Source organism: Carassius gibelio, chromosome B13 (genome assembly GCF_023724105.1).
Source record: "Carassius gibelio isolate Cgi1373 ecotype wild population from Czech Republic chromosome B13, carGib1.2-hapl.c, whole genome shotgun sequence".
NCBI classification, from domain to species: domain Eukaryota; kingdom Metazoa; phylum Chordata; class Actinopteri; order Cypriniformes; family Cyprinidae; genus Carassius; species Carassius gibelio.
In genome coordinates, this window is record NC_068408.1 from 21,675,514 (window position 1) to 21,689,770 (window position 14,257).

The following is a 14,257-nucleotide window of genomic DNA, read 5'->3' on the forward strand; positions in this document are numbered from 1 at the left end:
CTAGCTCTCTGCCACATGTTTTTCTAGTTAACACCAAAGCAACACAAACAACTGTAGTTTAAAAACAGCATTCTGTGTATATGTAATAAAGTTTGCGGATGAAGTTTGTGGGTTTTCTATATGAGCTCAGCTTTGTGAGCTAACTTTACAGAAATGACATCAGTTCAACTGTGAAGATGATGCTTAAATGACTGTTTTTGAAGATAACCCGGCCCTGTTCAACCAAACAGATGACGCCTCAGAGTATAATTGCAGGTTTCTAAATATCCCCCAGACAAATTACTACCTGTGCTGCACATCCAGGTGTTGCATAGAGCTGCGCCTGTGAAGCAATATGACTCCATGCATCCAAAGCAGAAGACTGAGTCACAACACTTACCTTTTCTCCACGGGGCAAGGATGGTGAAAGACTTGTGCCAGCTGAACACCGTGCTTGGTTTCCTCCTCTTAAGACTCATGGTGGACGTCCAAAACTTCAGTCGTTTTCAGTATCAAGAAGAAGAAACCCTCCTTGTTGGCTTATTCAAACACACCTCATACCTTAGTGCTGATTGATCTGTTTTTTTCTGCTGAATAAAGTGCTCAATTAGTTCAAATGCTCCACAAAGGTGTGCTGCTTGGAGTATATCCAGTTTTAAGCATGTTGTCAGAATAGTTCAGGAGTGTGTGAGAGAGACAGAGGCTGGTTGTGAAGGAGTGTGTGCTGTCCTCACACTGAGGAGAACGAGCAGACTGCCTACAGCAGGACCATCAGCAGCTGGAGGAGGGGTGACGGATCGACAGATAGAGGGAGGGGAAAGACTTCGGAGAAAACCTTTGTGTGTAGAGAGAGGGGGAGAGAGATAGTGGGAGATGTTGGAAAATGTGTTTTGCCAGAGAATAAGAAGTTCTTCTCAGAATGCATTCCTTGAGGAATCCACCTCATTAAAAGCCAACATACTGTCACTGAACAAACTTGGGTTTGAGGTCAAACTATATCCACCAAACTCTGTTCTGTTATTTAAAATTTGACATATAGTAGCTTTCCTAAAGTTACAATCAGAATTCCTGAAGAAACTCAATCCCCATTCTCCTTGTACAAAAGTCTGACTTTTTTTTTCTATACATTTATTTAGCCTTATTTTCATGAAAAGATTTGTACTTAATTGTATTGAATGTGCACTTGTAGTGCTTTGGCAGATAATTTAATGAAATAAATAGCCACCAAACCATACTTAGAGAGACATTTTTATGTAGCTGTGTGTTTCTTAACACACTTAAGTGCACTTTACAATCATTTCAATTTGAAAGTATATTACATTTGATAATCCTTTGACATTTTTAAAGTACATTTATTTTGATGTGCTGACTAACATACTAAAGCGCATCTAAAAATATTTTATTACAATTTATCTGTGTTATTTCATATTACATATAAATTCAAATATATTTTAAATTGCAAAATTATGATTAAAAATGTGTAATTATAAATATTTAAATAGATGGCTTACAAGTTTTAATAGAAACGGCATTAAAGTATATTTTAGTTTACCATAAATGATAATCAGTACATTCGGAAATACTCTTTTACCATATTTAAATAATAATATTATTATTCATCAGGAAGTCATCAGGAAATTACATATAAAAAATTACTTATGTCCTATTACCGTATTTTTCGGACTATAAGTCACACTTTTTTTCATAGTTTGGCTGGTCCTGCAACTTATAGTCAGGTGTGACTTATTTATCAAAATTAATTTGACATGAACCAAGAGAAATTAACTAAGAGAAAACATTACCGTCTCCAGCGCCCTCTCGTGGCTGTAGACGGTAATGTTTTCTCTTGGTTCTTGGTTCTAAATAAATGCGACTTTAGTCCAGTGCGACTTATATGTTTTTTTTTCCTCATCATGACGTATTTTTGGACTGATGTGACTTATACTCAGGTGCGACTTATAGTCTGAAAACTACGGTAAGTGGATCCCTTAAAGTTTAGCTAATTGCACAGTATACATTTTAATATAATACATTTTTATTTAATTGCAGTTTACAAGTATTAAGTGTCTGAAAATACCACTCAGTTAAGCAAGCATTATCCTTTTTAAAAGTATAAAGTGGACTTCTTTTAGACAAGATTTTGTCAAGCCAACATTTAAAGATTGTCTTGAGACAATGCCAAAAGAAAATAAATGTATGGAATTGATAATATCTTCTCACTAACAGACAAACAAATCCGGGCATATTACAGACATTGAGATGAAAGACAACTGATTTACCTAAAAAACAAAAACAAATAGCTCTCAAAACATATATATTAATCGTAGACCTTTTAACCCCAGTATCCTTTTATTAAAAACCAAAAAGCTCATGTTTCATTGTTTAATAATAAAGTGCACAAATATTTCAGTTCATTGAAAGAGATGGAATTCAGATGCACCCACACACTACAGCTTTCACGGTCACAGTGCAAGACTTTCTCAGCCGCTCCTCAGTTCAGACGTGGGAGGGAACGCAAGATTGAAAAGAAACACACATTGGATGAAGCGTCCCATTGTTCTGAGGGGAAAAAACAATGCAGTAATTTGTCACATTTACTTGTTTTTCTAATGTTTATTACGGCCTAATTATATCTCTGAGGACAGATACAGTGTGTTTTTTTGAGACACTGCTGACATCTGATGCCATTCTGGTTCTCTGTTGTTTTGGTAAAGAGCAGGTGAGGACATTAGTGAGGAGACAGACACTATCGAGTGGTTAGGGATGGCTCCGGGCTAGAAGATGAAGCTAAGAATTGGTAATTACCTCAAACAGGCCTGGACAATGCTGAGGTCTCATTGTAAACCAAATGAAGAGCATGAAAGCCTCAGGTTCCCTGGATTTGCGATGCCTGTTGAATATGATTACATAGTTGCCACTCGATTGCAAGAAACCTTTGTTATGCTTTCACACAAAATCTGACTTTCAACTGTATACATGTTGTTTTTAGTTCCCGACCCCACGCAGAGTTCCCGAAACAACGAAACCAGAATAATTTTTAAACACAAATAATCCAGGATTTCTCAGTTAATGAGGTCTTAAAATAGCTTTTTTTAAATACATAATATTACAAGATTTAACCCATTTAAAGTAGATTTGGTGATAAAATGTTTTGTTGTTGTTTTTTTTTTTGTTGTTGTTTTTTTTGACTTAATACATGTTCATTTATATGTTACTTTTCAGTTACCATTTTCCCCGGTGTAACATTTCAAATTTTAGAAATACTTTTTTAAATAACACTACATTGCTATAAAGTATTATATTTTAATTAATTAAATTGTAATGTCTAAATGTTAAACTATATTAAAATTAAATAAAATGACTACTACTACTACTACTAACAGTTCTATGATGGGAACACGTCTCTGAAAAGTCACAAGTGAGATGTTCCCTGCAGACTGTGCACAAACACATCTGGTTGTTTTTTGAAAGCACACACAGATAGGACGGACAACAATGAGGAAAGGTTGGCCAAAGGTGCTTACTTGGGAACCTCCGATGTGATTTTTACAATGTCTTGTTTGTCTTGGATTGTGCAGACACCTGTCTCTCCAGATTTAAAGTTCTGCATCTCTTATCGTTATATAACTCTTGCCTTTGAAAAGCATCGTAGTGGAACATTTCATGCTGCTTTGGAGCTTCATGGGTGTTTCGCATAGTTTCGCAAAGGCTCATAAGGAGGTACAGGGGCAGTCCACTTGAGAGAGAGTTTGTAAATGAGAACTGAAAAGAAAACGAGAGGAATGTTGTAACAGTGATCTTGTTACGTCATCTATTTGGAGTTTAAATATGCAGAGGAGTGAGATTTCCCTAATGGAAACTAAAGTGTGAACAGGTGGGCCTTTTCAAAGCCAGGAAGGGCACAGCGATTAGGTAATGCTAAGGTATCATTCCACAATTAACAATATTGAATTTCACTTCAGATTCTATACACAAGTGGTCAGCTGTCTGAATTTCTCTTGCGTTTTGGCATAATATGAACTTCAACGGAAGATGAATATAAATAGATTCACATAAACAACATATGTTCTTTATTTCTGGTAACTTTCATACCATTGTTTGCTGTAGAATAAAGTTCATGTGGAAGAATGAGAAGTTAATCATTTCCAGATCTGCGGCAGTGACGTGTTGAATATTTTCTTTAGTTGTTGGTTTTGCTTCCCTGGTGATGTCACTAACACTGATTCACTGATTCCTAAATCATGTGAAAATCACAAGACGATACATGATACAGGTGTGATCCCATTGTTTTAGAATTATGCTTATTATTGGAGTAATCACAGGGGGGAGAGAAAATGGGTCAGTGGATTGTAGGGGGGAGCGAGCTACAAATTATAGGGGAGGGTCAGTGTCAGCTTTAATTCTTGTTTCAACATGCCCAGCCACCCTGAAAACCCCTCTGAATCAAACCCTGTAAAACTTTAAGGGATAGTTCATCATTTTCTCACCTTTGTGTTATTCCAAACCTGTATGAATTTCTTTCTTCTGCTGAACAGAAAAGAAGATTTTTTTGAGAAATGTTGGAAGCCAAAGAGTTGTTGATCCCCACTGACTTCTAGTATGAAAAAAAATACAAAATCACACACATTCTTCAAAATATCTTCTTTTGTGTTCAACTCATATGCAGGTGTGACGATAAGTAAATATAAAAGTATCAAATAAATGCTGATGGTCAATACAGGGTCGTAGTATATATTATATAGTATAGATATAGTAAGAGCTATGATGCAAAACATAAAGCCTATTCATATCTTATATATACATATGCATAGATTTTTCTTTTTACATAACTTTCTGTAAGGATATTTAATAGATTTACTTCAGAATTGTAATGAATGTTTGTGTCCTTAATGTATATATATGTTTTTTTTTTTTAATTTAGGAAGTGACTTTTGATATTCACAATACAGCATTTACATTTTCATACAGAACTGCATTAATGCAAATTACAGAATTCATGAAGATGACTTCTCTTTTTCATGAAGCATTAATTTAGCGAAAGTCCAATTTTGTAAATAGCTTGTCCTAATTGTACTGTTTTTCACTAATTTTTATCTTTTTAACTAATTTGTGATGCATTGAAATGCTGTGGTTTTTATATTTTTATGAACTGTTTTAATGATTTCTGTCAGTAAGGTGTATAACCTTAATATGACATCATAAAATAGCTCTTAATAGTAAGACAAGAAATAATTGAAAATAGTTTTATAGTTTTTAATAACCTACCTTTTGTGTTCTGGTCAGACTTTATTTGAAGGGTTGATTCTCACTTATAACAAACATATTAACTACGACTTTTGTCACAATAAACTCCTAATTTGTTGCTTATTACTTGTTTAATTTAGGTATTGGGTAGGATTGGATTAGGATTTCTAGAATAATGCAAAATATGTGCTTTATTAGTACTAACAAAGAACCAAAATGTTTATAAGCATTTCATTATGAGAATGGGTCATTGGTTCATTTATTTATTTATTTTATATTCATCTATAGTATTTATTTATTAACTGATATATTTTCGTTAAATTGGGATTTTGTCCTCATAAATTATAATCTCTCTGTCCAAATCATGCACGTCTCACATGTATAAGACCGTCCTTCTCCTGGGATACTAACATCTCAGGGAGCAAAACTGGCAGAGATGTTTATTAATGACTGGAGAGCTGTATATCTTGGCATATTTATTAAATATTACAGTCCAAGCCGATTCGAAGTAAGCAGAACCATATGGGTTTCCAGTCGTACAAAGATCTTTTGAATTAATACTTTTGCTGATAGTAAGGGCATATCTGGTTCAGATGTCCACATTTTTATTCTGTTTGACACACTGCCATTTTTCTAGTCTTATATCAGATGGTTTTGATGGTTGAGGCTGAGGTGTTCCCTGCGGTTCTGATGAAAACCAGAGATATACGTTCCACAACAACATCCGTACAGCCTGCAGTCACCAAGCCCCAGAGCACCCCGTGTTTGATATTCTGTCACTCACGTGATTTAAAATCATAATTTCCTTGATGAGATCAGCCAGAGCAGTGTATTTTCAGCCTGCAGCTGCAGTGAAGCCGGACGGACCCCCCGTCACACCCCAAACACCATTTTCCCAAAACTCCCCAAACATTTTCCCTAATCTCATTTCCGCAAATTGAGGACGTGCAACAAAGACATCAAAAGAAAAGCGAGCATCAGTTGAAAGTGGATTTTTCCCTACATCGAGTGACATGTCCTTCAGAGGAGGCATTTTTCTTTTTTGGAGATTTGTTTACAAGATTTGGGGTTTTCCTTTTTATTATTTTGTGGGTAGGCATCCGTTTATATGATTATCTACTTCTCAGATCAGTCCAATTCGTGTGTAAGTGCTTGACATTAAAGAGAAGTGGATGTTGCCTAAACCAAGAATAAAACCAAATTAGTAGTCATTTGTAGTAGTAACTTCCAGAAGACCTGACACTGTGTGTGATCTGGAATATAGTTGTTTTGATGTTTTTTTCCTAAGAAAATCACATGCGCTATCAGTGTTTCTGCCATCCTAAATCAGAAATGATTACATTTGGCTTTTCCTCCATATAGAGGTGTTGACTTTACTTCAGGTCAGTGTTTACATGAGTCCTGCAGGAACTGGGTCAGACTTGGAAGGGGTGGGGGCTTCACACACTCTGTCAGATATCTCTGACCTTAGTTATTAAATTATTCTTCATGTTATCTTAAGTAACACTGAGGACTTTTAATAAATGTGACTGCATGCCTTTCTGATGGTGTTTGACTGGGTAAAACCATATTAGGTTTTCCAAACCTTTGACATTAAATTCTTCATTCCAGGGTGCATCGCTGGAAAAACTGAAAAACAGACTCTCCCCAAACTGAGAGGTCTCTGTTAAAGGTGCCATGTGTAAAAATTGAGGTAAAAAATCCCAAAAATGACCTACACGCATCAAAAGAATGAGAAGAAATAAGGGCGATGATGTCATTAAAAAAATGTCAAATTATAGTGCTGCAGAGATATCAACCTTAATTAGCATTAGCATTACTGGCCACGGCCCGAAAGGTGTCGTAATACCAGTTTCGGAGGCGGTATGCGGGCAACATAACCACCAGCCTACCTGCAATACACTAATAACTCGCAAGGCTTGTGGGCGTACTTGAACCTGATGTCAGTCATGTGGAAAGTACAGCCCAGTACTTCATTTCAGTTCAGGGAAGAGAGCGGAAGGATGGCTGAAGCCCTTGGCAAGAGACCACCACCCGCTACAGGGAAACAACCGCGTATGGAATTTGGAGTATGACTTGATTTTTTTGCCAGACATGACACATGGCACCTTTAAAGCTGAGAAAATGCTGAAAACCTATTTGATTATTATTATTAATAATAATAATAATAATAATCCTGATTTTCACCATTGCTTAGCTGTTTATTTGTTTGTTGACATTTTTGTATACCCTCATGTCGTGTCAAACCTGTAAGACTTTCTTTTTTGGTGGAAACCAAAAGAAAATGTCCAAGCTGCTCTTTTCCACACGATTAAATTAGACAGAGACAGTGCCACTCTCTACATCCAATTTATTTTTAGCTGTTAATATAAATTATTTAATCATTTTACGTTTTTAAGACGTACTGCTGTCACACACCTGGACTCATTTAATGTGTTTTTGCCCGTGACCCAGTTTCTGTCTTTCCGTGTTTGATTAGTTCCCAGGTGTGTCCATTATCTTCCTCATGTGTTCCATGTCCCTGTTAATTTCATGATTCCATCCACCTGTGTTTCCCCAATTATCTGTTGTTCATAAGCCGTGTCCCTTCAGTTCTGTTTTGTCGGGTCTTCTCACTTGCAGCTCACTTGTGCTCACTTGTGCTCACTTGTGCTCACTTGTGCTCACTTGTGACACTTGCTACTTACGTGTGTCTACCTCTGTGCTCCATGTTGGATATCCCCTGTGTTGGATATATTAAAAACCTTATTCCGTTTACCCTCGACTCCGTATTCCTTCAGGCAGCGTAAAACCGTGACAGAAGACCCGACCTCAAAGGAGAAAATAGAAAACTGCGTGTTCTTCCCTCCGTTTTGCTTTTGTTTTTTCACAGTCTTTTCTTTTCTTAGTGTCTATGGATCCCCTCTATCGTCCCGAATTCCTCATCCTCCTGCTGAAGCAGGAAGGACGTTCTCTCGAGGACCATACCAGACAGTTTTCCCTATTAGCTAATGCCACCAGCTACCCGGACGGCGCGCTTTGCACCTTCTACAACACCAGCCTGAACTCCAAATGCAGAGCGTTGTCGTCCGAAGATGGTCCTCGAGAGGATTTCGCCGCATACGTGGAGTGGACTCTGGCGAGAAATGGGTCACCTCTCACCGTCTGCCCCATAGAGGACCTCGCCAGTCCCACTCCCGACCCAGAGACCAGCCAGCCACCATCACGCCGCACGGAGCCAGAGCCCACCGCAGCCGCAGAGCCCGAGCCATCCACTGACAGGGAGCCGGAACTCGAGAGCGCGACTGACCAGGTGTGTGAGCCGGCAACACCGTGCATCGTGGGAGTCCTCGTGGAGATCGAGGGCGTGGAGGAAAGCCCTGCCCACACTCCTGCGACTGAGGGTGAGCTATATGCAGTCTCTGAAGGTCATAAGGAGCAAGCTCTGGATCTGATGGACTGGTCTATGGAGGTAATCCCTAATTTTCCTGTTTCCCCGCTGGTTCCGTCCAGCCCTGATTCCCCTGTATACCCTCTCAGTCTCCCACTCCTACCTCCTCCAGTCATTTCCTCTGCTCCATTTCCGCTGGTTCCGCCCAGCCCTGAGTTTTCTGTTTCTCCGCTGGTTACGCCCAGCCCTGAGTTTTCTGTTTCTCCGCTGGTTACGCCCAGCCCTGAGTTTTCTGTTTCTCCGCTGGTTACGCCCAGCCCTGAGTTTTCTGTTTCTCCGCTGGTTACGCCCAGCCTTGAGTTTTCTGTTTCTCCGCTGGTTCCGCCCAGCCCTGAGTTTTCTGTTTCTCCGCTGGTTCCGCTCAGCTCTGAATCTTCTGTGTCTCCGCTGGTTCCGCCCAGCTCTGAATTTTCTGTGTCTCCGCTGGTTCCGCCCAGCTCTGAATCTTCTGTGTCTCCGCTGGTTCCGCCCAGCTCTGAATTTTCTGTGTCTCCGCTGGTTCCGCCCAGCCCTGAATCTTCTGTGTTTCCTGTATTCCCTCCCAGCCTCCCTCTCCCGCCTCCTCCCAAACCTGCTGGTCCCTCTACTCCTCTTTCGCTGGTTCCGTCCAGTCCTGATCCTCCTGTCCTTCCTCCCATCCTTCTCCTCTCTCCTCCTCCTAGACCAGCCAGTTCCTCGTCATCCCTGCTGGTGCCAGCCAGTCCCGCAGCTCACCCTCAGTCCGCGCCATCGGGGCGCGGTGGTTCGCCGCTGGACTGCCAGTCTCCAGCTCCGCCTTGGCGTGTTAAGGCCCTGTCTCCGCCTCCAGCCTCCGAGCCCTGGACTCCTCCTCGGTCCTTCGACCCAGCGGCTCCGCCTTGGCTCTTAGCTCCCTCGTCTCCACCGTGGCCTGTCATCCCACCTGCTCCACCGGGCTCCCTCGTCCCTCCAGCTCCACCTTGGTCAGTCGTCGACCATCCGCCGCCTCGGGACTCCACTCCTCTGGTTCCACCTCGTCACTCCATCCCTCCGGCTCTGTCAGGCTCCTCCTTCCCTCCAGTTCCACCTCCATCCTCGGTCACTCCGGCTCCACAGCGGTCTGCCAGGACCCCGCCTCTGCCTTGGTCGCCTGAGCCTTCAGCTCCACCTAGGCCCTCCGGATCCTCGACGTCACCCTGGCTCTGCGGCTGTGCTGCTCCATCTTGGGCTCCTCACCCACCGGTGCAGTCTCCGCCTGTCGGCCCCCTGGTGTCGTCGACCCTTCCTTCACCATGGCTCCTCCCGCCGTCGACTCCACCTTGGATCTCCGTCCTGGCTGGTCTCTGGTGGACCATCTGGCTCCTCCTGCTCCTGTCTCCTCCCTGGCTCCTTCCTCCGTCGTCTCCTCCCTGGCTCCTCCTTCTGTGGTCCCTGTCTGCTGGCCCCCTCCTGGAAGTCCGTCCTCCACCGGAACCTCCTCCCAAGTTCCCACCTACGCCTCCCCCTGTTGTTTCTACGGTGCGAGGACGCACCTACCGGGAGGGGGGAGTACTGTCACACACCTGGACTCATTTAATGTGTTTTTGCCCGTGACCCAGTTTCTGTCTTTCCGTGTTTGATTAGTTCCCAGGTGTGTCCATTATCTTCCTCATGTGTTCCATGTCCCTGTTAATTTCATGATTCCATCCACCTGTGTTTCCCCAATTATCTGTTGTTCATAAGCCGTGTCCCTTCAGTTCTGTTTTGTCGGGTCTTCTCACTTGCAGCTCACTTGTACTCACTTGTACTCACTTGTGCTCACTTGTGCTCACTTGTGCTCACTTGTGCTCACTTGTGACACTTGCTACTTACGTGTGTCTACCTCTGTGCTCCATGTTGGATATCCCCTGTGTTGGATATATTAAAAACCTTATTCCGTTTACCCTCGACTCCGTATTCCTTCAGGCAGCGTAAAACCGTGACAACTGCATTGAATGAAAGGTTTATTGTGCAACCGTTTTAAAAGTAATAAAATAAATAATAAAATAAAACCCTTTTAAACAGGCATAAAAAGTACATAATTTTTTGGTTTGTAAGGCCATAAACCTTCACACTTCAAAGCTTTTTAAACATTTTTTAAAACTTTCGAACCCGACATTCAAAGTTTAAATTAAGTATAGACTTTTTACTTTAAAATGACAGTTATAAGCACAGAACTGTAATATTGCATCCTATTTGATGCCTCAATTCAAGTTTAGATTGATTTAAATTAAAGAATTTAAATCTAATTTAAAAACATTCTCAATTCTGTTCAGAACAGCACACTGTTTGTTGTTTGTCTGGTCTATTTTCAGAGGAGAACTGGACCTCAAAACTTCAATCTCGATTTCTAGGGGGTCTTTATCTGATGAAAAAAAAAAGTTCTTATTAGCATCTGTTTGTCAGGACTTTCAAGCTTTTATCAGGTAACAAGCTGAGCCTTGTTGGCAACAGCACCGAATGTGAATGAGGAAGGAGCAGCTGTTTTTCCAATATCCCATTCACAAAACAAAGAGAGGAGAAATAAAAATATCTCTTCTGTCTGAAAATCTCCCCGCTGTCTTTGCAGATTTAAAATGATGACATCACTGGCTACACCTGTGGGATGTTTATTCTCTGGGGATTTTCTCAAGCATCAACACATGTCTCTGTTACACTGTGAACAAACCTATATTTATCTTGTATCTCTACAATACAGCCGGTCTTTAAGCAGGATGATTTATGATGAGTATAGGAAACCTTGAAGTGTTTGTGACAAAGACTCAGACAGGTTCCCTCATGTGAACTCCTTCACTGTTGCCACAAAATGAAGAACAATGTGGGCAGGGGACAATAGAGTAGAAAAAAGAATACAGGGAACAAAGTGAGCTTACAGTGGGTCCACACCTCCACATTTTCAAACAACAATAAAGATTTGGAGAAATTAGTCACTTGTTCATCAATGGATCCTTTGCAGTGAATGGGTGCCGTCAGAATGAGAGTCCAAACAACTGATAAAAACATCACAATGATCCACAAGTAATCCATTTTTAACTTTAAAGTGCCATTTCTGATCTCATTTTTGATCTGTGCATATTCTTACTGAAGAAAACACTCCAGGACTTGTATTTTCTGGAAACAATGGTTTGAAGTTAAAAATGTTTTAACAATGGATTTGTTTCTTACAAAAACAAAGCTTTTCACTCCACAAGACATTAAGTGATGGACTGGAGTGGTGTGGATCATTGTGATGTTTTAGCAGATGTTTGGACTCTCATTCTGACGGCACCCATTCACTGCTGCAGATCCAGTGGTGAGCAAGTGATCTATACTAAATTTCTCCAAATTTGTTGCTGTGAATAAACAAACTCATGTACATTTAGAACGGTCCAGGGATGAGTAAATTTTTTGAGTGAACTTTTCTGTTAGGAAAAAAGATTGTTACATTACAGGTCATGATTACACATGTCAGTGAGTGACGTGTAAAATAATATGGCACACTTAAAAGCCGAAACTAAGAGCTGCAATGGAGGAACTGGGTTAATAGGTCATTTCCATATGTTTACAGGCAGACAGCTGTCCATGATAACCTTCCTGATAACCCCGGATGTATCCTTAACACACCCTGCACATGTATGACCACCGCTTTTCAACCCATACATGTTATTATGAAAGAATTTATAGTGAAAAGTCTCCTCTTTGTTATCAGCACTCCTGCATATTTAAGTCAGTCATTTGCTAAGGTGAACATAGACATATTCCAACACTGTCAAGTTCTTTTACAGCAAAATATATAAATCATGTTTGTTCAGTGAATATTGAAATTTCAGTTATTTCAATATTGAGTTATCGAATTAAGTTTTATTTATAACACATCTTATCTGTCTTTGTTTGGTTAGGACAATATCATCACAAAACAAATCTTCAAATATGGTTCTCTCACCAAAAACCTACTGGTTTTTATTCTTAATAAAGATGGTTTTTCAGAATGTTTTTTTTTTTTTTTTTTTTTTTAAAACACTTTACAACCAGGTTTCATTTGTTACCATTATAGTTAACACAAACAAAAATGTTTTACTTTACAGCACGTACTAATCTTAGATAACCTCAGTGATAAATGATTAAAAGTTGAACAAGTATATCTTTATTAACAAAGATTAATGAGTATAAAAATAGACTGCTCATTGTTAGTTTGTGTTAGCTAAAGCATCAAGTAATGCTACACCTTGTTGTAAGGTGATTTCTGTTAAGGGAAATGTAAACTGATTAAAAGCCCCATGCCTAAGGTAATTTATTTGATGTCTTTGACATTTTGCAATGAGCTGAATGAATAAAAGACGTTCCCATACACATTCTTTTCCATTACTGGATGTGGGGCTATTGGATTTCAAGCATAATTTGGGCAGATCTGGCCTCAGGCTCTTGTGGCTTCTGCAGCGGTTCATTCTTCAAGATGGAAGAAAGAAAGGAAGGAAGGCCGAAGAGTCGCTGGACAGACGCTTGACGCAGAGCACACACTCTCCCAAAGCAAAGATAAGAGTGCTCTGGGACAGTGCGCAGGAGTCCTGTCCTTTGACGAAAAGCTGTTTTGTAAATGGATCTGCTCTTATCAAGCGTGAAGAATTTCAGAGCCACCTTTGTTTCACTGCTGCTGGCTTATGCTCAGAATCCACCGAGTGTGCCCTCGAAATCAAATTAAACGCCATAATGCATGAGCTGACATGTTTTTCAGCAAAGCTCAATTATAGTCATTGATCACGAATTACTAAGATGGCATTTTTTAAATGATTATTTAACCTAATGAATAAAGTAATGTTTATTAGCCAAATCCACACTTTAGTTCACATTGTAAAGCACAGTCTTCAAATTATGCCTGAATACAACTGTTGTGAGAAGTAGAGTAGCCTAGTATTAATATAGGTAATAAAAGAATAAAGCCTGCGATTAATACAGATGAGAAGCGTAGACAATTAATTAGATTATAAAACAACTGAAGTATAAGTAGTATGTTTATAATAGTATTTCTTGTACGAACGTCCAATGCAGTACACATCACATGGGTTCAGTAGCCAATAGCAGAGCCAAGCTTCACCTAATTTAAACTCGACTAGTCATATGAACCAAATAATGACAGAAAAGCAGCTCTTTGCTGACACCTTGTGGTTCATTCAGATCATAGCATTCAGACATATGACACACATTAATAAATCAGATAGTTCAGCCCCTCCGCAATCTCTCAATGCCCTTCTTACTCCATTTATAGTGCTATATTTTACAAATATATTTTACTTATTCGTATCCATTAAACTGTAAATATTTCGATTTTGTATAATTTTTATACTAGTTGTTTTTTATTTTATTTTGTAATTGTATTTTGTGTCTTATTTGTGTATTTGTACATGTATAAGCTTTATTAAAATAAATCAATAAATAATCCCAACTCTTAATTTTGATTGGATAAGATTATTTTATGACCCCACGTCACGTCATCACTACGTTGGAATATACAAATTAAGGGAGGAACAATAATTTATTATAAATTAAGTTGACTGTTAATGGGACATACCGGTACATAACAGTGATTTTTATCTTGAGGAAGGTGTATCACCTCTTTGCTCTAATTAATTATACTTTGCCATGCTCTCCTTA

The 14,257-nt window shown here is 39.7% G+C and overlaps 1 protein-coding gene across 1 annotated transcript in view; it reads right to left on the bottom strand.

Annotated features, from left to right (window-relative positions):
* The window catches only part of si:ch211-250c4.3 (uncharacterized protein LOC100535981 homolog), a 28,795-nt gene extending 28,064 nt beyond the window's left edge, over positions 1 to 731 (bottom strand). The window contains exon 1 of the mRNA XM_052573216.1: positions 380 to 731. Within this exon, the coding sequence (XP_052429176.1) occupies positions 380 to 458 (79 nt within the window). The 5' untranslated portion in view covers positions 459 to 731. The remainder of the gene's footprint in view (positions 1 to 379) is intronic.
* Positions 732 to 14,257: the final 13,526 nt, after the last annotated feature.